Source organism: Chelonus insularis, unplaced genomic scaffold, assembly GCF_013357705.1.
Source record: "Chelonus insularis isolate UGA/USDA-ARS -01 unplaced genomic scaffold, ASM1335770v1 contig_324_pilon, whole genome shotgun sequence".
Taxonomy (NCBI): domain Eukaryota; kingdom Metazoa; phylum Arthropoda; class Insecta; order Hymenoptera; family Braconidae; genus Chelonus; species Chelonus insularis.
The window spans coordinates 1,042,580-1,066,474 of NW_023276494.1; the positions used below are offsets into that span (position 1 = coordinate 1,042,580).

Below are 23,895 nucleotides of genomic sequence, written 5' to 3' on the forward strand. Positions count from 1 at the left end.
ATCATTCAAATTCTTTAGTAATTATAATTTTCACATTTTAACTTTTGTAAAAAGCACTTAATAAAATTGATGGCTAGCTAGAACACATGATCACAGTTTGCAAAAAAAAAACAAAACTATGAACATCGAAATTACTCAAGTGTTCTATCATAATTTGCAACAAAGTTAAATATCACAAATTGGAACTTATTCTTGATATAAATAATAAAGGTCTAAATATTAAATTAACAATTAATTAATTATAAAAACATTAATAACAACTTGTGTTTACATAATAAAAAAAAAACAATTTTACAAACTCCAGATATAATAATTCCAAATTAACTTGAGCTTAAAAAGTATTTTGTTTATGTTAATATTAATAAATAATACTCTACTAAGTCATGATGATGATATGGAGAATGAATACAAAGCTTTAGAAACGTTGTATTTAGAATAACTTACATATACTTCTGTATATACAATATAACAACTAAGAATGATAATTATGATTTTATTGTCATTAAGATGAAGTCCTTTTTTTCTATAATATAGCATGTAAGGATAAGTATTATTATTTTTGTTTATCGTTAAATTACTTTCAAGCTACGACTAAAAATATAATTCTGACGTAAAAATTTTTTAAACAATATATACTTTTGTTAACAGTTCATTAAAAGTAAACCTTGTTTTTATGAGTTTATATGTAAATATGAATAAAAACATATTTATTTATACCTTTTAATTGAACAATTTTGTTTTTATAACTCCAGAAAAAAAGGCATTGCTGTATCGATGTCAGAATGATATGTTCTTTTGATTATGCAATTTCACAGTTATTTGAATTTTAGAACATTGCAATTAATTATTGACACTTGAATTTGGTTATTAAAATCTTGTTAATCTGACATCAGCATAGACATTTGATATTCCATGATATGTTCCATATGAGAAACATATTGTAAATTTAAAATTGTCTATGTCTGTTAGAGTATTATGCGTAAATTGATATGCAGGAATATGACTTGAACTCATTTAAAATAAATCATTAGTAAAGATGGAGTCAATTAAACAATTATTTTTTTTTCTGTGATTATTCATAAAGAACTTGATTTTCTCGACAAATTCAAAGTCTATATTATTAGATTCGAATCGATTCAAATAGTAAAAACTCCAAATGGACGGTTTCTACTCTAATTTTACTGTTTATCTCTTATCCTTCATATTGTCGTTAGTAATTTCATACTAGATATAACATTATTGTCTGAGTTCATGAACCATACGTAAGAACGATTCATAAATTATTGTCGTCACACAGTAAATTTGATAATTTCATAAGTGATGACTAGAGTTGAATAAAAATTCTATTAAAATGACATACTCAATCATCTAATATTTTATAGCAGTATATGTGATATGGTTCGTTCGAACAAATAACGCGAAAAATATACATTATCCTTCGATAACAATAACTGTTGTACTCTATTGTATTGTAAATTTATTAACGTAAATTACCGTTATTTATAATATCACCATCGTCATCAGTCATCTGTCCTGTAGGACAACACAAACCTTCTGATCCATCAGGTCTAATGCAAAATAACAATGTTTCTGTTCTGGTTACTTCATGTGGCATAATTCCATGGAATTCTCGGAGATCTTCTGCTGGAAACCACGCCTTTTCATTGTCATCAATAATAAGGATTCCGAAATAACGGAAAATTGCGACTGCCGGAATCCATAAAACTGATGCAGATATTAAAAAGAAAATAAGACCCAATGCCCATGTTGGCCATTCATGTCTTTCTGTTTCACCTTTACTTGCAATCCAGGCTGAATACCCACTACCTTCTACTAAAATTTGAACAAATGAAGCAACTAAAATACTTAACATTGCCAGTGGACTCAGGTATTTCCAACATATTAACCAATACAGCCCTGGGCGATTTCCTGTCATTAATTCAATATCATCAGCGAATCTTTTTAATCCATAGACATATGATACACCCACGCATTCAAAAAATGCAATTATTAAAAGAGGAAAATTTCCACTAAAGTTGTCAAATAAAACGAAAACATAACTTCCAGCACCATGAGCAAATGCCATTGAAATTATACAACAGGTCAAACATATTCCACCTAAAATACAAAATTAAATTCATCAATTCAGCTGAAGAATTTTTTTAATTAAGATAATACAAATAATTTTACCTGTAAGAATTTCCTTACGCAAATTTGGAAATAATTTCAAGTCTACGATGCTCGTAACGACACCTTCTAACGTACCAAATTGTGAATCAATACCAAGAGTAAACAGCATGAGAAAAAATAATACCGACCAAAATTGTGCTCCCGGAAACTGATTTATTGCTTCAGTAAAAATAATAAATGCTAAACCTGTTCCAGATGCAGACTGTAACATTCAAAAGAATAATTATTTTATACGATAATAATATGTAATAATTATATATTACACTTACATTATCCAATTCCTTCTCTAAATCACATTCTATAAGATCCGGCATAATAATGTCAGATTTATTCATTGAATGCAAAGGTGCTCCTGGAAGAAAATCATATGGAATTTCTTTTGCGCTACCAAAGTAATTAATTAGTGTCATATTCCTTTCAGCTAGACATTTTTCGTAAACCATTGTAGCTTTGAATCCTATACAAATAAAAGATTTTAAATGCTTAATTTGATTTGTTTCAATAAAAAATCTATAAAATGTTTTAAATACCAATTACAGAGAATACAACGATTCCAGCAAACATCGATGTAAAACAATTTGTTAAGCTGACCATTATTGCATCTCTATAACAGTTGTTATTAACAGGATTATATGAAGAAAATGCAATTAATCCACCAAACGCTAAACCGAGAGAAAAAAATATTTGTGTCCCTGCTTCAAGCCACACCACAGGATCTGCTATTGTATACCATTTTGGAGTAAAAAGATGACGAAGACCATCTGACATCCCTGGTAATGTGACACCACGAAAAAAAAATATAATTAAAACAAGATATGGAAATGTAGCAGTAACATAAACGACCTGCAAATAGTAATTCAAATTTAAAATTTCTATTATAAAACAAATAATAGGATAGATGAACAACAAATATTTTACTTTTCCAGAAGATGCTATTCCTTTAATCATACACATGTAAACTAAAATCCATGCAATAACAAGAGCCAATGCAATTTTCCAGTTGAACACAGCTGGAGTGTTGATGTCTTCAGAAATCATTAATGTTGTGCGATACCAAAAGTATTGAGTTGGGCTACTTTTCTATAAAATATATTAAAAATGATAATAATAAATATGATTTTACAAATTTTATTAACATACCTCGCATTCAGGCTCCGCAATATAAGATCCATTGTGAAAATATTTATTTGGACAGTCTGCCCACGGTAATTCAGATTGAAAGCTCTAAAATAAATTGATAAAAATATTCAATTATTTGATGAATATAACATGATAAAATTAATTAAATACTGTATATTTACTTGAGAAAAATAAAAGAGGCACCAGGCTATTATAGTATTGTAATAAAGGGCTACGTTAAAAGACACAACTGCACTGCTTACTCCAATTCCACCAAGATATGGTGATACCTGTTGAATAAATAATTGTAAGAAATGATATTTGAGTATTAAATTTTTTTCAAATAATTTATTTCTTTACGTGTATCAAGTGTGTTAATTATTCACACTTATAGATTGATATTAACCTGACTCCAAACTCCAATAGCACCTTTTCGGAGTCTTTGACCAATAGCAAGCTCTAGATAAAAGATTGGAATTCCCTCGATCGCGAGCATAACAAAATATGGTATCAAAAATGCACCACCTCCATTTTTTTGTGCTAAATATGGAAATCTCCAAACATTCCCTAATCCAACAGCGTAACCAATAGTTGCTAATAGAAATGTTAATTTGCTATCCCAATTTTCTCGATCATCTTCTCCTGCTTCTGGGCGAAATATAGCCTTCTCATCAGTGCTACCCATTTTTAATACTTCATTTTCAGTGATAGCACTACTAGTTGTATTTACTTTCGTACTCTGTAAAGACTTTACTTATAATTAACATCATATAAGCCAAATGAATATTCAGATAAATACCTTTTTATTAGAGCTAGAGTCATCGAAGGCGGGATTAGTAGTTCCATAGTTGGTAGGATTATTTTGATGGTTATCTGAAACTAATCTTCCACGCATTTCTTTCATCTCAAGCCGATCAACACTCTTTTGAGGTTTCAGATCCCGCGAACTTTGTCTTCGCATCAGATGAGCTGTATTTGCCATTATTTTAACAAAGGTATTCGTACTTTTTTGTCATAAATTTGTCGATTCAGTCGGTTTTTCTAAGTTTGTATAAGATATGTAGGAACAATTTCATTCATTTCGTTCAATCATTCATCCACATTTTTAAGATTCTATTGATTGACCTGAAAAATTTCATATCATTATCGAATAAATTTTAATTTACACCTTCCGTCACTCCAAAAGTTTTCTGAGATCACTTCTAATACTTTGAATGATTTACAAAAATCACCTTTCCTAATTGTAAATTTTTTTTAGATAATAATCAATATGTGACCAAGTGATTCTTTAATAATTTATACATAAATGAATTTTGTGAAAATTGTAATAATTTCACATCAAATACTGGTCATGTTATAATTAAAAGAGGTGGATGTTCAAGGGTGAAGAAAAATTAGAATACCAATGATAGAATAAATTTGAAAAAAACACAACTCATAGATATAACAAGTGATGTTAATAATTTATTTAAAAATTTTTAATTTCTTCAGAAAAAAAAAAAAGAAATTTACACAAGATATCCTTCTTCTTCCAAATGTAATCAATAAATTTTTAGCAATTTATTAATTCGCGACAGGATTATTAAGTACAACGTGTCAATACTATTTTTTAATCATTCTTAAAACATTGAAATTAATCAATGACATCAATTAATATCTCATACAATTGATAACTATGTCAATAAAACAAACAATAAATTAATATACTTAATAGAATCCACTGACCTGTTCGAAAAACGATCAAGAGAAATTAATTTTTGAAGGTATTTTGGATACTTGGAGGGTACGAATACCACTATATCAGTGTCGCTCTCTTGTGTTTGGAACATATAACTTCTAAATTTTGGATTCTTCATTCTATAGATATGATTAGAAAATCAATAAAACGCGCCGGCGCTCTAGAATTCGATAATCAACATTTCACATCCTATATGATGGATCACAATTATTCTGTATTCCAATTTAAACTGTAACAGTTCTGCTACTTTTGGCACATTGTGTACCATACTTTCCTTTATTATTATTTGCATAATCTATTATGTTTTATTGATATAAAATTTCAACAAAAGTTCATTTTATTTATAGGATAATACTTAACAAAATTACTAATTGAAGAATATTTAGCAATTTTAAAGCTGCTTGATTTTTAATGGGTTAATATAGAAAAACAAAAGATAAAAAGTATTGATTCGATAGAATAGTAAATATAAAGGTCAAAGAAAATATAAATACTTATGAACAATATACTTAATAATGGAGGTATTATTCCTCAATCATTGCAACAACCAAGAAATGAAATATTATCTAGTAGTCATAAAAAAGGTAAAAAACAAAATTAATACAAATGAGTATTATTTTAATTAATAATTTTCATTGCTTCAAGTACCTGATTTATTGGCGATAGAAAGCCATAACTGGTTACTTCATAGACATTATACCAGACATGAGTATTTGTTGACAAAAAAACTTATTGATTATGAGTTAGCAAGGTTTGATAACAAAAATGAATATGCTAGTTATTTAAAAGTGAGTAAAAATAATGTTTTATAAAAAATGATACTGGCTAAATCACTATGATCATCACGCTAATATCACGAGTATTCAAATATTTTCACATTTTATTAAAAAACACTGAAAATTATGATGGGGCTTTGATTGTATCACTTTGTGTCTTATTGTTAGCACTTTAACAACAATAAAGGATTACATTCGTCAATTTATTTTATTGGTATTGTATATACACGCAACTTAAATCTTAAAACAATGCTGACTGTGAAATACAAAAAAAATGCTGCAATTATTTCAACAGCAATTTTAGAATAGGCAAGTTTTCATGGCAAAGCTTTAGATAATTATAATTTTTGAAATAGTGGTAATGAAATTTAATATTCATTTATTCTAAATATCATTAATGAATGTTATTTATTATCAGGGAGTAATTTTGAGACAAGAAGGTGATATTTATACATCTTTAGATTATTTTAGAAATTGTTATGATGTGAATTCAATAAATATCAACAATCTAAAACAAATTGCTAATTCATTGTAAGTGGGACATATTTCAGCTTAATGGTTTTAATAAAAATGTAAAAACTTTTTTAGATACCTTCTAGGACATCATAAGCACGCAATTGAATCTTATTTAGAAGCATTAAAAATTTCTAACACACCAGACTGGCAAATACATCAAGGACTCGGTACAATGAATTTTTGAATATTATTTAATTTTAAAATATATAATTTATAAGCAAATTTATTTATTCAAATCTAGGAGAATGTTACATTGCTTTGAAAAATGTTGATCAGGCAGAAGAAGAGTTAAAAAAAGCTTTAGAGTTGACAAAAAATGTCAATCCATCTTTGAAGCTTGGAAATTTATTAATAACTCAGAACAGAGTTCATGATGCTATAGAAGTTTATAAAACTTCTAACGAGTAAATAAAATTTTGATTCAAGAACCTTTGATGATAAAATCATTCCTACTTTGATATTTAATTTTATTTTCACAGATATTCGGATAAAAATATCGAAATTGAACTCGGAAATACTTATCTCAAGCTGAATGATATTAAAAATGCTTTCCAACATTATGGAACAGTATTAGCTAATTTTCCTAAGTGTATTGATGCAACAATACCAATAACATATATTATTCAAGTATTCAAAATAATTACAATACATAAAATTAAAAATACAAAAAGTCTAAGTATAATGTTTTTTTAGACTTATGGTGAATTCGATGTTGCATTATCAAAATATAAATCAGTATTGCAAGTATGCCCAGAATCATTTCAAGTGTGGAATAATACAGGCATGTGTCTGTATAAAAAAGGAAAACATGTAACAGTATGTAGTTAAATCAATAATTTGTTTAGATTTCTGTAAAATCTTAAATTAAACAAAATTTTTTGTTGATGTCTAGGCAGTTTGTTGTTTAAAGAAAGCTCATTTTTTAAACCCATTGGCTCTATTGCCGTCATTGAACTTGGGAAAAATATTTTTACTTTCTGATCAACCAGCTTCAGCAGTCGTTTATTTTTGTGCCGCAATATCTAATGCTCCTGAAAATTTCATACCTTATTTATTACTCGGACGTAAGATGAATATTCTATCAAATTTATTCTTTTATCAGAAATAACAATTGCTTTTAAAATTTAACTATAATAATTAAAACTTATCACAGAAGCATTACATAGATTAGAAGATTTTGATGGTGCTGAAAAAGCGATATGTAAAGCTCATTCTTTAGCTCCTCAGAATCCACTAGTACTAGTGAATTATGCAGCGATTCTTGAAGTAAATAAAAATTATGAATATGCTCGCGAAATCTTATCTAATTTAAAAGATATATCGGTCGTGATGGATATTGAATCACAGGTATAATATGAGAATGAGAAACTTACTCCAAAAATTTTATGATAAAATCTGAATAATTTATATTTTAATGTTTTAGATTGGTGCAGCTACTAAAAAAATATTACAAGCTATAAATAAAGCAAATTAAGGATTCTATCTTTTTATAACTAATAATGAAAAACTAAATAATAAATCTATTGGGGTGCTGGTAAAAATTGGTTGATTTTGGTATCAATTAAAAAATTATAAAATTGGGTTTATACACTAAAATTGAACTAATATAAAGATTTTCTTGTTTAAGTTTTTGCTTTATTTAGACCAGGTTTGTCTATGGTCCAATCAATACACACTTAATGCAAGTGAAGAGAAATGTATATTAATTTCATCGACACTTTAACTTTTAGAGTATTGTTATTTTTCTTTTTCAGAGTCAAAAAACTTTACACCAGAATATTAGTTCATCTTGTTTCTTTCACAGAAGATTGTTCAGTATACTAATTTATATTGGACAATATCTAGTCAGGAAACTTGTTCCATAATTTTTCATTAAACGCTTGAAGTTCTTAAGTTTTTGTTGTTTTCAAATACTGAACCCGTATAAATCCTTGTACCTAATCCTTGTACTTGGACTGATATCTTTTTTTTCCAAAATATGTCATTACAAAGGACTGTCTTTCAAAATTTTTTTGATATCAGATAACTTTACATTGGTTCCATAGTCCTACACCTATAAGAATGGTTTAGGTGTACATAGTATATATCAAGTTAATACACTTTGACTTAAATTTTAAATATGAGTTACTTTAATTAAAAACAATTAATAAGAATACTAATTTGTTTATTATATAAAAAAAGTTATTATTGTAAATCCGAATAATAATACTTTGGGATTATTAGCAAATTCAGCCCAAGATAATTAAAAAAGCATACTTTTCTAATCACTATTTATATAAATGCAGTAATGATATTCATAACTAATAAAAAAATTAATAATATACATTTTTATGACATTTATTTACTAAAAATGATATATCTACGAATAGTTATTGATACCACTACTGCACAATGAAAGAATAAACATCTTAAAAGTAATCATTCTTAAGTAAAAGAGTATTAGATTTATAAACTAGTTCCATATAAAATAGTATCAAAATGTAATTTAGTGGTGACAATAAAATATCACTTATTGAACTTCAAATGGTTTGCTTCAATAATGAGAAGAAAACCAAATCCTTCTGTATGGTTCTACTATTATGTTACATTTATTTTTTCGATTTTTTTTTTAAATATTTTCAAATAAGATAAATAATTATAATATTGATAAATACAACTAGTTTATGGACGCAGTTATGTTTTTAGAAGAAAAATACCTGATATACGGAAATAATTATAAGGAGAATGTGGTATTATATTTTTGGTCTCTCTTTATCAGATTTTGTGGTGACGCAATGCATATGATGGTCCTCTTCTGTCACTGTCAGAGCCAGAATATGCTCCTGCATATAATTCCGGATGGTTGGAACGGTTGTGATTTGTAGATCCGGAAGTCGGTGGGGCACTAGCTGTAGGAACGGAGTGATATCCTGTTTAGAAATGTGTTGATAGTAATAGTTATTTTTATTTACAAGTGATATGAAAATGAAATGTTTCCTATTTATGCAACTTTCATTTATCAATTTACCACTTACGATTACGTAATTATTAATGCTACGACTCATATATGCTCAATTGTATTTAACAAGAAAATATAGCTCTTCTCAATCGTTGTTCTGTAGCAAATATACCATATATGAGGCAACAAAAATCAACTTGACGCCTACCTATTACAAATGAAAATATTTAGATGATTTTTGTCAATTTTTTTTTTACCTTTCGGATAGTATTGGGCTCCTCGGCCTTCTCCGTATCCATGATATAATGCACGAGAAGCATGATTACGATTTGCATTGGGTGCAGTCACATTTCGTGATTCTGGCGGATGATGTGGATGACGCTAAAATGTCAAATCAATTTAAAATTGTTTTTTGTATAGTGAATGATGAAAAATAACATATTAAAGTAATCAAGCATGCATGCAATTGTGATTATTACCATTCTTCTAAGGGTATTCATCGGCCGCCGTAATGTATCACTTATTCTTCGTGCTGGTGGTTTTTTAGGATTACTAGAAGGTGTATGTACAGCGCAGCATTTTATAAACAAACCCATAAAGATAATAAATGCAATTCCCATTAATAAAACTGCCCACCAAAATTCCTTAAAAAAAAAAATTAAAAACATTAATTTAATGTATTATTGAATTTTAAATTATTATAATTATTCCATACGATTAGAAGAATTTTGAAGGATATTGATATGATTATAAAAAAAAATGTAGTATATTCTTACTGTAATCCATTGTGCGACAGTTAACAATGTCTCTTTATTAAACAATAGATTTTTTAATCGAGCTAATGGACCCTCTGCATCAACTGCTCGACATTTTAAAAATACATCACAGTACCCTTGAAAATTATCACATGGTGAACCTGGTCGTAAACTGATACCACCTTCTGGTAATCCAACACTTAATGCAAATTCACTAGTGCTGCGACATGTCGAAGCATCAGTTCCATTTTGACAAGCAAGCTCACATAATTTTCTTTTATCAATATTCGGAATGATATTGCTAGTTAGAAAACACTCAGTAAGATTCCATTCAAGACAAATCGAACCAGTACATTCACCATTTATACAAAGCTGTAATGATAATTAATTATTACATATATAATTAATTTAATTTTAATATACTGTATACTATATTAACTTAATTAATACAGGTATCTTTTAATTTTTATTTCCACTTACTTGAGTTCCTTCATTACAACGTGTTTTATTTTGACGCGGTAACGATGGAGGACATTCTGCAGAACTACCATTGCACGTTGAATTATAACTACAATCAGACTCAGCTTTACACTCAACTTTGTCGGAAAGTGGTACAAAGTGACAGGTTTCACTGGAGCAACACGGGCCTTCGCTCGGACTTTATTGGAGAAAAGTTCAATACAACTTTCATTATATATTTAATATATATTAAATATGCCAAAAATGTATGTACCTGCATTGTGTTCCTGCTCTGCGACTGCACCCCTTCGCAGACTCATTCTGACTTCTATCGTATTCCGATACTTGTCGAGGATAACAGCATTTTTCAGTACATTCTACATAATCATAACCACAATCACATTCTTCACCAGCTTCAACAATTTTATTACCACAAAAAGCACCAGCCGAAGCTACAAAAATTTCAATTGATAAATTATATGTCATTTATATTTTAATTAAAAAATAAAGAACAATAAGCAATATGAAACTCACCGGTAAAACAATTCCGTTTTTGATTACCTTCCATAGCATCAAGAACATTACTTATATTTCCGATGCTGCACTTAGAAAATTTACTATTATTTGGTCGATCACCACTGGTAGCTGAAGCGAACATAATATAATTACCGTGTAATCCGCCAGGTCTACATTCCGGTGGATAATCATGCTAAATGAGAAAAAGATGAATAGTTGATAATTAAAAAAAACTTCATTCATTACTAATCTCCAATTATACATGAATTAATCTAATTAACATTCACATACTGGTGATCCAAAATTATGACCAATTTCATGGGCTAATGTTAATTGAGAAACCTTTGGTGGAACTCGACTGTTATAATTAACAAATGTTATTATACCAGTATTAAGAGATCTTTTGGTAGATTGATACATTCCTTCAACTGTTTCAGTATAAGTTTTATATTTTTCACAAATTCCACCTGAAGCACCAGAAGCTGATGCTACCCAGGCAAGTCCAAGTGTACCACCGGTAAAATCTCTAAAATTTTATATATTAGATGTGTAAATATTTTAATGATTTAATGATTAATATTAATTTCATTAAAAATTTTCTCAAACTATTCACCGATATGTAAAGACGTAAGCAAGACAAAAATCTTCATGATTGCCGAGTGAGTGTTGATTTAAAAAATTACTGACATCAATATTCTCCATACAAAATACATTAGGTTTGGAATCGGATGGATTAGAACAAGCAGTATCATTGTCGATCTAGAATTAGATTATGCATATTGTTAATCATGCACACCGTTATATTATTTAATAGTTAACTAAATATAAATTACTAATAAAAAATATTCCTTTAATAAAGTTTTAAACTAATTAAAAATAAAACATTTTGACAACCTTAATTCTCTGAACTTCAAACTTGATGTTACGATGTTCAGTTTTTCCATCAAATCGAGTATCTCTATAAATATAATTTACGGCAGTAACATGATGAGCGATTAAAGATAAAATTTCTTCACGAGTTTTTTCAGGATCTCTTTGTAACTGTAAAAGGATTATACAATATTATAATACCAAAACATGTATTTAATTATAGCAGTATAACATTAAAACTTACATGTTCTGAAATATGTCGCCAAATAAATGGATCAGTCTGAATAAATAAAGAACAAGTATTTCTATTATCTTCTTTCGGCCGAGTCGCTCGAGGAGTTCGATGATGATCCCGAATATTGGCTTCTTTTGTATATTTGTGACCCGGACTTTCCCATTCTTTCCAAGTCTGAGCACTCGAAGTATTTTTTTGTAATTGGCTTTTATTAACATTCGAGTGTGATTGCGGACGAGGTGAACTAGTGTCGGCAGAGTTTTGTATTCTGTTCATCCATTCTGCTACTTGTTCTGTAATACCACACCCACTTGACTCACCTGAAAAATCAAGTATAATTTACATTAGCTATGTCATAGTTGATTATTTTTATAAAAATAAATCCATAGAAATATATAATCATTAGATAAATAATCACTGCATAACATTACCTTCTCTCAAGTGGGCATATGGATCAACAACATCATTTTCATGATATATTACAGAATGTAATGAATCATTGATAGCATGAAGGGGAAAATAATAATGTGCTCTTTCAATATACCAAGCGTCTGAATCTGAGATGATTTTACCATGGAATACTCCATCACTAAGACTACCAAAAACATAACTGTTGGGTTCACCTACAACAAAATTTTTCAGTTAAACAATAAATAATCAATTAGGAATTAAAGAATAATTTATTTATTGTAATTTATTATTCACTCTTACCATAATAAAAATATCGATTATCACAATTGAATAACACTTACCAACTAGATGACCTTCATAAAGATGTGATGTATCAACTTCTTCAATGTCTCCAGATGGGCCCTCAACGACTAGCTTATCACTCAAAGTGGTTACATCTCTTTTAATTCGTAAATGAAAATGTCTGTCTAGTGCTTGGAATTTCAGATTTATTGGCTGATTTTGTGTGATTGATCGTTTGGTTCTTAAATGATGTCGATGAATTTCATCAGTCGAATACGAGAGTGGTTCATAGTGGCGAATGTACTGATTTAACGGTCGAGCTGAAAAACATAATTGCTTGAGAGATTTTTCGATGACTAACAGTAGTTTACGGGACACTAATTTGAATGTCTTGCATGAGCAAGTTCAAGCGACAACGTTCATGAAACGTAAAAAAATTGTTAACTTATCGGCATAAAGATTTTATTATTATCAATGATTATTTAAGTTTCCAGCAGCATAAACAATTTGTATTGTCAACTATGTTTCGAGTAATTATTGTTTAAAAACAATTACATTATTAAATAAATTATAAGTGAAATCTCTTTTATCAGACTGATTCGTTAAAATGTAACAGGTGTGTTGTTGATTACTTTGTACTGTTTGATACTAGAATGACAAAGAAAATCTTAATATTCTTGTTAGTATAAATAATTATGGAACAATATTGTAAAGAAACTACAAGTAACATATTTTGGAATATAGTGTAAAAAACGGTACTATCTGATTATTATTAATATAATGATCTCATTATATTTCCAGAGAAATTAACTACTGATTTCTAAATTGCAATCTAATGTATATAAAAGTTCAAAGTTTTTATCGTTGCATGTTTATATATTTAATGCTCTTGTCAAGTATGTAATTAGCCTATTAAAGATATCTAATGTCTATTTTCACGAATAATTTTATTCCATAGTATATTTCTACATTTATAAATTTATTTAAACAATCAATAATAAATAGTTAATAACTAATATTAATAATAAATAAAAATAGAGCTTAATTTAGATATAAATATGTATATGTATAATATAGAAAGAAAGAGAATAAGAATAATTGATAATGACTCAGGATGAATTAATTGATTAAGCTGATATATATAAATGTATAAATTAAAACTTCTTACCACTGTTAACGTTGGGAATAAAAATTAAAAAAATCATGTATCTGCACCACTCATCAAACATTGTTTTTATATTCATTGGTATAATTTGATAATTTGTTTTGACTATGTACAACAATAATATGTAGAACTTATGAGTTTAGATTTATTATGAAGATAAACATATTTGTTGTTGATGTCAAAACAAAAATGGTTCAATTGTTATATAGAATACACAGTAGGAAATCAATTACATTAAATAAAAACGAAGATTATTATCAACAAAAATAAAATTCAATTTTCTTCCCACTGATATAGTATTGGAAAACACGTATATATAATCAGTACTATTGCTATCATTATTATTAACACATAAACGATTGATATATCTAAAAAACACTTATTTTTATCATCTTCTATGAATCTTTTTTAAAATGAACACATACGATATATAAAAACACACTTTCAACAATTACATAGTTCTTATCGAATTAAAATTAAATTTATTTATCAAGTGGTTGATGATCATTGAATCGATAGTAAATAACAGACATGCATAAATAAGTAACTGATGTGAAAAACTGAGAAATGTAAATATGGCGGTGAATAACATCTCACTTTCGCGCAAGTACACTAGTAAATTGCTCCGAAAGTTTGTATGAACCAATTACAATTAGTGTACAAAAGAATACTCATTTTTCTATTTATCGAAGTAGATTATAATCGTTCATTCAAAACATAACATACTAAAAAACTTTCGATAAATTATATTCTACTGAATTATTTGGAAAATGAATATAAATACAACAAGACAATAAAAGGCATTGCCCTTTATTTCCCGACACACACACACACATTTAACCCTTCTATTTCCCCTCCTTCGCTATAAACTTCCTATAGTCGATTTTAGAAAAAAATTATTCATGTACTTGTGCGCTTGCGCAATAACGAAAAGTGTGGTAGAAGGGATAAAAATACAGTTCGGGTTAGTCTTCAGTGTTACCAACACAACGTTAAAAAATTTCCCAAGTGCTTGCTTCTAACTTTGCTTCAAAATATATTTGTTGACATTCAGCTCTGTTGACTTTTATTCGAGGTTAATTCTTTTCATTGTTGAATTTAACAAATTCATGTGGTTTCGGAGTTCAATAGTACAATTTTTTTAGGTTCATTTATATTAGTGTCATATTTTTTCAATACAAATTAATAATTTTGTAGTGATTTGTCGGTAAAAATTAAAAATAACAATTATACTAATTAATTACAAAAATGGGTGTTCACATTGAGGAAAATGAAAATTACAATGATCAGAATGTTATTCGAGCACATACTAATTTATTAAAAAATATAGCTAAACTTGATAAGGATCTAATCAGGTAATATTAACATTATTTATAATCATATTTTTATAACATAATTTTGAAAAATAAGGTTATGTAGAATTAGTAATTTCTAGCTCATAAAAAAATACAAATATGCAATCATGATTTTTTTTATTTGCTGAATTTAGATAATCCGATATATTTATTTTAATAAGTTAATTAATAATTTAATTGTGTATTTTCAGAGTTAATAAACCATTAAAAAGCGAACCAACTTTAGAAATTTCTGAATTTCATCTCAACAAAAATTCTAGCTCAGGTAGAGATACTATCAAAGTCACAGAGCTAGTAAAAAAGTTAAGTGGAAGTCAACCCCAAAAAATAATTAATTCTGCCAAGTATTCACGGGCTATACCGAAACCAGCAGAAAAAGTAACTGCCGATAAGGTAATGTAGTATGAATTATTTTAATTTATCATACTAACATTATTAGAATAGATGAGCCGTATTAATATAAGCAATGGAATTTTGATAAATACATTTATTTCAAAAGCGACATTATACGTCATAAAAAAAATAATCATTGGTGTTATTTATTATTTTTATGCTTATACGTATTTAATGGTGATTAATGATTTCTGCTTTAACATTATTAATAATTATATCTAATGTAGCTAAAACGTCAAATTGGTTTCCAAAATACCCAAAATGAGTTTGAAAAATGGACAGGAATAATAAATAACAATAGAATATCAGAAAACCTAGTATTTCCTATGCAACAACCTGTCATAAAACAAGATGCAACTGTTGAGTTTATCGAAAGATGCAAGGTTAAATCAGAACTTGAAAATGAAATTGAAAAGCTAGAACCGAAAAAATTTATTGAGCCCAAAGATACGACCAATGAGTTTCCACTGACGTTAGAAGAGATGTTGGAAAAAACTAGGGAAGCAGCTAAATTACGTGCACAACAAGTTAGATTGCAACTTTTTTTTTTTTTATAGTAATAAATTGGTAAAATTGAATACATAAATAAATAATGTCTAATTGTTTATTATAGAGTTATGTAGCAGCAAAAAATTATAAACAGAAAAAAGTTAAGAGTAAAACATTTCATAAATATATGAAACGAAAACAACTGAAACAACAATTAAAAGATTTTGAAGAATTACAAAAAACTGATCCTAAAGCTGCTCTAGAAAAATTGGAGCAATTAGATCGAGTTAGGGCATTAGAAAGAATGTCATTGAAGCATAAAAACACTGGTACATGGGCTAAAAATAAACAAATACGAGCGAAACATGATAAGCAAGTAAGTGATATCAAATTATCTGATTATAAGTAACCTTGATGCTTAGTTAACAGTAATCATAAACTAAAAATTTTAATTATTATTGCTTAGTTGCTTTCTTAATTTAGATGACTCTAATTTTTTTTCAAGCTAGTATCAATAGAAATATTTATGTTAAAAGTATCTGAATCTTAAATTTTTCACCAAAATTTTACAAGCAAACTATTCAAGTAAAAATTTACATCGTCATTTTTTCCACATGTTATTCGTTTTTCTTATTCAAAATTAATAATTAATTTCATAGAGTCGTCAAGAATTAGCTCAACAACTTTCAATTGGTCGTAGTTTAACCGAAAAGCGTTATAGTGATGATATCAGTGATTCTGAAAATCAAGAGGTAACAAGACCAGTACAGTCTACATCATCTGAAGCAAATCCTTGGATGAATGATAAAACTGAAGAGAGTATAGATGAATTTATCAGTAAATGTCGCAAATACTATGATGAAAAAAATAAATCTGCTAAAATTTCAAAATCAGATGATGCTACAATTACTGACTGCTTGAATAGTTTTTCATCTAATTCGAATAAAATTGTTGAAAATGATGAAACATATAAGAATGAAGAAAATTATAAATTATTTAAAAATAAAATAAAGTCAACACCAAAATTAAATTCAAATAAAAAATCAAAAATAACTAATAAGCACGTGGGTACAACTAAATGGTCAGTAGAGCCGGTTACAATTCATAATACTCAAGAATCATTACCAGGTGCTGTTTTATCTGTTACATCAATCGATCAACTATTCGACAAAGTCAGAGATAAGGTCAATGCTAAAAAAAATGAAAAAAAACAGAAACACATTATTACCAAAAAGAAAGAAAAAAATGATGCACCAATAGACATTCAAGAAGTTGAAAATGAACAGCCAGTAATGAATGACAAAATAATTAATTTTGAAGTGAATAAATCTTTCAATGGAGTAACAGTTGATAATGATATTGATACAGAAGATGAGCGCCCGATATTGAAATCTAATGAAGTAAAATCGACTTTGAACAAAAAAAGTCGTATTGAAATTGATCCAAAAAATTATATTAATACTAAATCCAAATGTATAAGCGTTGACTTCACTGAATATAAAAATGATGATGATGATGACAATGAAATCTTCAATAATAGCAACAGTGAAGGTGAAGAAATTGATCAAGCAGGAATTATCAGTGAAGCTTTTGCAGATGATGATGTTGTAGATGAATTCGCAGAAGAAAAGCAATCAAAGGTAATATAAATTAAAATGAAAATATATTTTATCTTTTGATAAACAAAATTTGTAATTAATTTTTATTCTTTATTCTCAGACTGAACAATCGCAAACGAAGAATTTAATTGAATCTTTCCCTGGTTGGGGAAGCTGGACAGGCGTGAATATAAAAACTATTAAAACTAAAAAACGGCGCTTCATCGTTAAATCTCCGGTGACCCTGAAGCAGAAGAATAATAACAAGGATATTATCATCAGTGAAAATGACGAAAATAAACTAAAAACACATCAAGTTGGCGATATTCCACATCCATTTAACAGTATAACAGAGTTTGAAGCAAGCATTAGAGCACCTTGCGGTCGAAATTTTGTTCCTGAAAATGCGCATAGACGACTTACTCAACCTTCAGTCGTTACTAAATTAGGAAAAATAATTGATCCTATAGATCATGAAGTTCTTTTGAAGAGAAAAAAAATAAAATTATTATAGAAGTATAAAATATTATTGTATGCTAACAATATTAATAAAAATGTTCATTAAAACATACATTTTCATCTGTTTAAAATTAATTGAAATTCTAGGAATTCAAGAAAATTTTTTGAACCAATTTTATTAGTTTCATTTTAACATCATAATAGTATCTTAAATAAGATAACAATATTTTTTATAGACAAAGTAATAATAATAAAATATCACAAAAAATATTACAAAAATTTAGTAATACTCTCGCGCATGTGTCTTCTATTTCTATATATAATACGAATGTTTTATCGAACTCATTGATTAGACAACTTTCTTACAGTTAATGTCAATTGAATGTCTAAAGATAATAATTAATTCTACTAGTTTCTACAATTGTATTTTTGTCGTTGTTTAAAAACTTATAACACGCTACTAATCTTGGTTTGTTAATTAATCAAGATAAAGATATTCTTATACCATTATTTATATTTATTTTAAAATATAATTATTTATTAATTTTTTTTTTAAATATTTAGATAACATCACCGATTATACTGAATTATATAATTAGTTTATTTTTAAATTTGTATAAATATATGTATATATATATAGATATACATATATTATTTTTTTAGATTTAATTTTAATACGATATTTTATATATTTAAAAATATTTCAATAATTTGATCAGCAGTTATTTAAGTTTATTTAAAATCTTTATTTTAGTTATATAAATTAGAATAAGATCCATTGCAAGTTATTTTCATGTCTTATGGCAAAAATATAAAATTAAATTAAAATCTATAATTTTGAATGTAAAAAAAAAGAGGGAGATACGGAAAGAAATTATCCACCACTACACTTCCACCACCGTTCTTGCTACCACTACTAGCGACACATTTGACTATGTTTTTCTCATCTTTACCCTGCTTTATCTTCAGTGAAGTAAAGTTTTGTGAACAAGTGCTGTTGTGCAGAATTGTGTAAAAGCGAGCGAGTGTTTAAATTATTATATGCAATAAATTGAAAGTTCAAATTTCTGAATAAACATTAAGTTAGTTGACATGGCGTCAAATAAAGAAGATAACATGGAGAGTGTACAATTTTTCGAGGGTGTTGAGAAACTACTGGAAATTTGGTTTATCAGTTCTGATGGTGACAATAAGAAGCATGATCTTAGAAATATTCCTCGGTAATTCAATCTTTTAAATATATTACATTTCTATTACAACTCCATAATACATTTATATTACTTTAATAATATGTATACCATCTATTTACTGCTCATTTTCTCACCGGTATTTTGGAGTTTATTTCACTTCAATCTAACCCCTTTAATTCATAGTGACGTAATTCATTCTGCGCAAATACTTTTGTTTTATAAATATTAAAATTTTTAAACATTTGGACAATTATTTTAACTAAAGTTTATTGATGAAACGATGATATTCTTATTTTTTTTGTCATGATAAAGTTATTTACTATAACCTCAGTATTGAATCGTTAGTATCCATTAGTATATTGTATATTGATGATGCCTGATGATATCAATTCATATTTACGCTTATTAATCTGTACAGACTATTGCTCATACATTCCAATGATATTTTTGTCAATTTATTTATACATACAACTTATTGACAGTGTATATTTAATTTATTATTCTTTTTTTTATTACAATAAAAAATATCTAGCCTTGTATTTGTGGTATATTAACATTGATTTTTCTGTATCTATTATTCACGATTATAAAGTATCACTTTCCTATATAATTATTACTTTCGTGAATTAAGATAAAAGATGAGATATTTTATTTTCTAAAATATCATTTGTTGAACAAACATCTTACATTTATTAATTAAATCTAATATAAAAATTATTCTCTACATAACAATTAATATTATGAGAAATGTTAAATAAATTTTTCACAAGTAATTTAATGAAGATGATAAGATGTATACTGAAAATTTATGAATGCATCTTCATAGAAATTAATTGATCTTTTTTTTTTCTTAGACATCGATGGGAATCTCTGTTAAAGATGGTGCGTTGTGAGATTATCAGTTTCTGCAGAAACGATGATATTGATGCTTACGTTCTCAGGTAATAAAAAAAGTAAAGCATGATTGTTGATACTTTATATAAATTTAGAGATAAACATTGGACTTTCAAAATCATGGAAGTAATAAATATTTAATGTAATAGCATGAAATATGTTTTGCTAATCGTTGTCTCACGAATCAACTATATCACGTAGTTATTATAATGTTCAATCACGATGTATTTATAAAACATAAGCAGCCGTAATTATAATATTACAAGTTATTTTCTCGGTTACACGTGTACCAATAATTATTTGTGGCATATCATACAAAAAAAAACTTAAATAACTGATAATATTTTTTTTATTCAAAAGTCAAGTTGGACAGTTATTAATATTAATATTTTCTTCATACATTCACGATCATTCAACAAAAATAATAGTTTAAATATCGATAAGCTATTTTTACCCCGTATAAATTATATTATATTGCGACTCAAATTGCCTGAAATATTGATAATAAAATTGAAAGCTCGTCATTTTCTAGTGATAATTTTTATATAATAATACTTGATATAAATCCAATTATGACAAGAAAACATAATTATTTCAAAAAAAGTATCATTCCAAGATGCTTTTTAAAATATTTATTCTCCACAAGGCAAAATTCTTTTATCACCGATAACCCGTGTTATCGAATTTTTTTTTCAGAAGAGCCTATTACAAAAATTACGATAAATATTTTACATAAAAAGCTGTTAAGATTAATATTATAATAGCTACATAATAAGTTAAGATACCTGATGACTGAATAAATTCAATAATCAAATACTACTCATAAGTAAAAATTTTTCTAGTACGTATAATATAAATATTGGATTGTTAAGGTATTTTTATTAAATTAGACCTCATAATTAGGATATTTATTAACGAATAGACGATTCTCATGATTCTTGAATGATATGATAATACACGGTGAAAGAGAATTAGATGTAATGATTTTTTAATGAATTTTTACAGCGAAAGTAGCATGTTTGTCGCCAAACGTCGGCTAATTCTCAAGACCTGTGGTACAACTACTCCATTACAATGTCTCGAAACATTATTAGATCTGGTGGAAGAATATACTGGATTCGACCAAGTGGAGGTATCAATAATTTTGTTATAAATTCTTTAAAAGTCAATTACAGTAAGAATATTTATAGTTTACTGATTATGCTTAGATTAAAAAATACGTAGAATACTATTATCATATTCTCTGTAGACCTAAAGTATTGAAGATAACAGTAGTATAGTTGCATGTTTTATTTTTACTTTGTGATTAAAAGTTATAAGAATAAGAGTTTTTAAACACAAAAATGATACGACCATCTTTTGTGCACCAATCAATAGATGACGTTTTTATATTAGCATAATAAAAATCAAGAGTTCTAGTTTATGATAACTTTTTCATTGTTTCCAATGAGAGATATACCATTTGCTCTCAAGGCTATTAATATGTTCATAAAATAGATTTTTTTAATGCTTTTAAATACAGTCAAATTTATTGAACTCAATTAAATCAAATTCTATGTGATTATATTATATAAATGACGTATTAATATTTTAATTCTTATGACAGGATCTGTTTTATTCTCGCAAAAATTACAAACGACCCGAACTGCAGATAGCTCCACATCGCGGTTTTGAGGATGAAATAGCCTTGCTAAATAGCATCTTTCCTGGTAATTATAAAAAATATATACATTGATATGTATGATGCATGTTTGAGTGTGATGCAATGTAATTTTTGTATAGATGGTGAGGCATACTGCTTAGGTGATGTTGATAAAGATTGTTGGTATCTATATACACTCAATCGTACCAAGTCACCACAAGCTCCAAGAGAACCTGATCAAACTCTGGAAATACTTATGACAAATCTCGACGCTCGGGTAATGTCAATTTTCACTCGAGATATATGCACTTCTGCTGCTGAAGCAACTCAAAAATCTGGTATTGATAAACTCATTCCTGGTATGATGATTGATGATTTCCTTTTTGAACCTTGCGGATATTCCATGAATGGCGTTGCTAAGGATGTAAGTATCATATAGAAAAAAAAAACTCTGAAAAATCCATCCTAATCAAAAATTTATTTTACAGGGGAGTTATATGACTATTCATATTACACCAGAACCTGAGTTTTCTTATGTATCATTTGAGAGTAATATTCCAGAAAGTTCATACACAGAAGTGATAGGACGCGTTCTAAAAACATTCAAACCAGGCAACTTTGTTATAACTATTTTTGCTAATAAAGAGTCTATTGCAGCAGGTACTCCACGCGAGCTTAAACATGCTAGCTATCTTAACTTTAATGGTGAATGGTTACGTAACGATGTCCAATATTGTCGCTTTAAAAATTATGATTTAATTTGTGCATTTTATTCTAAATTCCCAAGCTGATGGTTTACCGATGGCCCATCTCCACATGTAGTAACACAGGATGCAGATAGGGCACAAAATGTATATCCTAGTTATTCATCTGTTTTAAATGATATTAATAATAAAAATACTTTTTACCATAATGCACGTTATAAAACTAAGCAATCTACAGTAGCTTTATTTAAGCAGGGATCAACTTTCAAGGCTGAAACGAAACTTACTGGTGATGATCAAAATCAAATATTGTTTAAGTCTAAAAACAAGCTAATTAAATCTTGGCCAATCCTTGACAGTCATTCCTACAAACCTTTGTCTAATTTAATATCAACACAAAGTATTGAAAAAAATAATAACTTACAAAACAAGACACAATCAAATGAAGCAAACTCTAAACGCTCTATATCTTCACCTCAATTATTTATTAAGCCAACGACAAGAACTAAAGTATATCGAAAAGCATCGTTAAAATCATCAACAATGACTGAATTTTCAGACGAATTTTCTTTTATCCACTTGAATTCTAATCAAATTACTAATCTATCTAATCGACATCCAAGAGTACGAAGTAATTCTCTACCAAAAGAATCCAAATCACACTCAGATATAGATAATATACACATAAGATGTAATCCTCTCTCTACACCATACCCATATTCAACACTTTACCGGAAACTATCTGTTGAGGACTTATCTGAATGCTCTCATCAGCAGAATAAAAAACCATCTTACATTACGTGTGGTAAAATATTTCCTATTTTTGCTTTATTTCCGCAAAACGTTGTCAGTCTCCAATATCTCAGCCCGAAAATTAAATTTTCGTGGTGGCGAAATAAAATTTCGTGAAGACACGCTTAAATATATTATCATCATTCTTTTTAATTATTAACTATTATTTTTAGTCTTATTATAATTTTGAATTAAAATGATTATTCCTATTATTATGTGTGTATAATTTGTTATCTCATACCTAGCCTGGTATTAATAAGATATCACGAACATCTGTCAAGTGATGATGTTCTAATTTTGGGTTGTATCAAAATTAATTTTTAAAATTTACTATACTGCAATTATTAAATATTGCGGCTTTTTGTAGTATAAATTATGTGTATTTGAACAAAAAAAAAATGACTTTCTT

General features: G+C 27.7%; 6 protein-coding genes across 11 annotated transcripts; 4 read left to right on the forward strand and 2 right to left on the reverse strand.

Moving 5' to 3' along the window:
- Positions 1 to 413: 413 nt before the first annotated feature.
- LOC118065977 (sodium-dependent neutral amino acid transporter B(0)AT3) lies at positions 414 to 6,252 on the reverse strand. Of its 2 annotated transcripts, none has more exons than XM_035081628.1 (11): positions 5,696 to 6,252; positions 5,035 to 5,166; positions 4,109 to 4,434; positions 3,716 to 4,048; positions 3,492 to 3,599; positions 3,331 to 3,414; positions 3,109 to 3,270; positions 2,721 to 3,033; positions 2,460 to 2,647; positions 2,191 to 2,392; positions 414 to 2,118 (listed from the first exon to the last, which is right to left on the reverse strand). In XM_035081628.1, the coding sequence occupies exons 3-11, from the start codon at positions 4,289 to 4,291 to the stop codon at positions 1,481 to 1,483; spliced, it is 2,211 nt and encodes a 736-aa protein (XP_034937519.1). In that variant the 5' UTR covers positions 4,292 to 4,434; positions 5,035 to 5,166; positions 5,696 to 6,252; the 3' UTR covers positions 414 to 1,480. The 2 variants fall into 2 exon arrangements, with proteins under 2 accessions (XP_034937519.1, XP_034937517.1); XM_035081626.1 differs by having other exon boundaries at positions 415 to 2,118; positions 3,716 to 4,057; positions 5,696 to 6,250.
- On the forward strand, positions 5,228 to 7,895 carry BBS4 (Bardet-Biedl syndrome 4). 3 transcript variants are annotated; one of them, XM_035081630.1, is made up of 11 exons: positions 5,247 to 5,308; positions 5,395 to 5,631; positions 5,693 to 5,835; positions 6,242 to 6,354; positions 6,412 to 6,506; positions 6,581 to 6,743; positions 6,819 to 6,966; positions 7,033 to 7,155; positions 7,232 to 7,403; positions 7,493 to 7,686; positions 7,763 to 7,895. In XM_035081630.1, the coding sequence occupies exons 2-11, from the start codon at positions 5,544 to 5,546 to the stop codon at positions 7,811 to 7,813; spliced, it is 1,290 nt and encodes a 429-aa protein (XP_034937521.1). In that variant the 5' UTR covers positions 5,247 to 5,308; positions 5,395 to 5,543; the 3' UTR covers positions 7,814 to 7,895. The 3 variants fall into 3 exon arrangements, with proteins under 3 accessions (XP_034937522.1, XP_034937520.1, XP_034937521.1); XM_035081631.1 differs by having other exon boundaries at positions 5,228 to 5,631; positions 7,496 to 7,686; XM_035081629.1 differs by having other exon boundaries at positions 5,231 to 5,631.
- Positions 7,896 to 7,952: 57 nt separating this feature from the next.
- Positions 7,953 to 14,806, reverse strand: kuz (zinc-dependent metalloprotease kuz). Of its 3 annotated transcripts, XR_004690206.1 has the most exons (15): positions 13,974 to 14,806; positions 12,865 to 13,125; positions 12,544 to 12,735; positions 12,122 to 12,432; positions 11,902 to 12,048; positions 11,621 to 11,766; positions 11,299 to 11,533; positions 11,026 to 11,200; positions 10,766 to 10,943; positions 10,513 to 10,690; positions 10,054 to 10,404; positions 9,757 to 9,921; positions 9,535 to 9,658; positions 9,036 to 9,248; positions 7,953 to 8,392 (listed from the first exon to the last, which is right to left on the reverse strand). XR_004690206.1 is itself a non-coding variant. In XM_035081624.1 (14 exons), exons 1-14 carry the CDS (start codon positions 14,047 to 14,049, stop codon positions 9,094 to 9,096), a joined length of 2,673 nt encoding a protein of 890 aa, XP_034937515.1. In that variant the 5' UTR covers positions 14,050 to 14,806; the 3' UTR covers positions 8,487 to 9,093. The 3 variants fall into 3 exon arrangements, 2 of the variants coding, with proteins under 2 accessions (XP_034937515.1, XP_034937514.1); XM_035081624.1 differs by lacking the exon at positions 7,953 to 8,392 and having other exon boundaries at positions 8,487 to 9,227; XM_035081623.1 differs by lacking the exon at positions 7,953 to 8,392 and having other exon boundaries at positions 8,487 to 9,248.
- Positions 14,807 to 14,879: 73 nt separating this feature from the next.
- On the forward strand, positions 14,880 to 18,376 carry LOC118065976 (U3 small nucleolar RNA-associated protein 14 homolog A). Its single transcript, XM_035081625.1, has 6 exons — positions 14,880 to 15,325; positions 15,517 to 15,718; positions 15,946 to 16,245; positions 16,332 to 16,583; positions 16,867 to 17,847; positions 17,927 to 18,376. The coding sequence occupies exons 1-6, from the start codon at positions 15,219 to 15,221 to the stop codon at positions 18,317 to 18,319; spliced, it is 2,235 nt and encodes a 744-aa protein (XP_034937516.1). The 5' UTR covers positions 14,880 to 15,218; the 3' UTR covers positions 18,320 to 18,376.
- Positions 18,377 to 19,143: 767 nt separating this feature from the next.
- SamDC (S-adenosylmethionine decarboxylase) lies at positions 19,144 to 22,903 on the forward strand. The gene is made up of 6 exons (XM_035081536.1): positions 19,144 to 19,484; positions 20,309 to 20,395; positions 21,354 to 21,480; positions 21,955 to 22,057; positions 22,131 to 22,414; positions 22,479 to 22,903. Exons 1-6 carry the CDS (start codon positions 19,357 to 19,359, stop codon positions 22,779 to 22,781), a joined length of 1,032 nt encoding a protein of 343 aa, XP_034937427.1. The 5' UTR covers positions 19,144 to 19,356; the 3' UTR covers positions 22,782 to 22,903.
- LOC118065879 (uncharacterized) lies at positions 22,782 to 23,698 on the forward strand (the record flags this gene model as incomplete). Its single annotated transcript, XM_035081438.1, has 1 exon — positions 22,782 to 23,698. A coding segment is annotated over one exon (822 nt), but the record flags the coding sequence as incomplete, so codon positions are not given.
- Between the last annotated feature and the right edge of the window lie 197 nt (positions 23,699 to 23,895).

Excerpts from the sequence above, each read along its gene's own strand:
- LOC118065977 (XM_035081626.1), bottom strand. The coding sequence starts at position 4,291 with ATGGCAAATACAGCTCATCTGATGCGAAGACAAAGTTCGCGGGATCTG. Across the intron at positions 3,600-3,715 it reads CTATTGGAGTTTGGAGTCAG|GTATCACCATATCTTGGTGG; the intron begins GTTAATATCAAT and ends TTTATTCAACAG. Across the intron at positions 2,648-2,720 it reads CGTTGTATTCTCTGTAATTG|GATTCAAAGCTACAATGGTT; the intron begins GTATTTAAAACA and ends TTATTTGTATAG.
- BBS4 (XM_035081629.1), top strand. The coding sequence starts at position 5,544 with ATGAACAATATACTTAATAATGGAGGTATTATTCCTCAATCATTGCAA. Across the intron at positions 6,355-6,411 it reads AAACAAATTGCTAATTCATT|ATACCTTCTAGGACATCATA; the intron begins GTAAGTGGGACA and ends AAACTTTTTTAG. Across the intron at positions 7,156-7,231 it reads AAAAAGGAAAACATGTAACA|GCAGTTTGTTGTTTAAAGAA; the intron begins GTATGTAGTTAA and ends GTTGATGTCTAG.
- kuz (XM_035081623.1), bottom strand. The coding sequence starts at position 14,049 with ATGAATATAAAAACAATGTTTGATGAGTGGTGCAGATACATGATTTTT. Across the intron at positions 11,201-11,298 it reads GTCATAATTTTGGATCACCA|CATGATTATCCACCGGAATG; the intron begins GTATGTGAATGT and ends TTTCTCATTTAG. Across the intron at positions 10,944-11,025 it reads AAAACGGAATTGTTTTACCG|CTTCGGCTGGTGCTTTTTGT; the intron begins GTGAGTTTCATA and ends AAATTTTTGTAG.
- LOC118065976 (XM_035081625.1), top strand. The coding sequence starts at position 15,219 with ATGGGTGTTCACATTGAGGAAAATGAAAATTACAATGATCAGAATGTT. Across the intron at positions 15,326-15,516 it reads CTTGATAAGGATCTAATCAG|AGTTAATAAACCATTAAAAA; the intron begins GTAATATTAACA and ends GTGTATTTTCAG. Across the intron at positions 16,584-16,866 it reads GAGCGAAACATGATAAGCAA|AGTCGTCAAGAATTAGCTCA; the intron begins GTAAGTGATATC and ends TTAATTTCATAG.
- SamDC (XM_035081536.1), top strand. The coding sequence starts at position 19,357 with ATGGCGTCAAATAAAGAAGATAACATGGAGAGTGTACAATTTTTCGAG. Across the intron at positions 21,481-21,954 it reads CTGGATTCGACCAAGTGGAG|GATCTGTTTTATTCTCGCAA; the intron begins GTATCAATAATT and ends TTCTTATGACAG. Across the intron at positions 22,058-22,130 it reads GCTAAATAGCATCTTTCCTG|ATGGTGAGGCATACTGCTTA; the intron begins GTAATTATAAAA and ends ATTTTTGTATAG.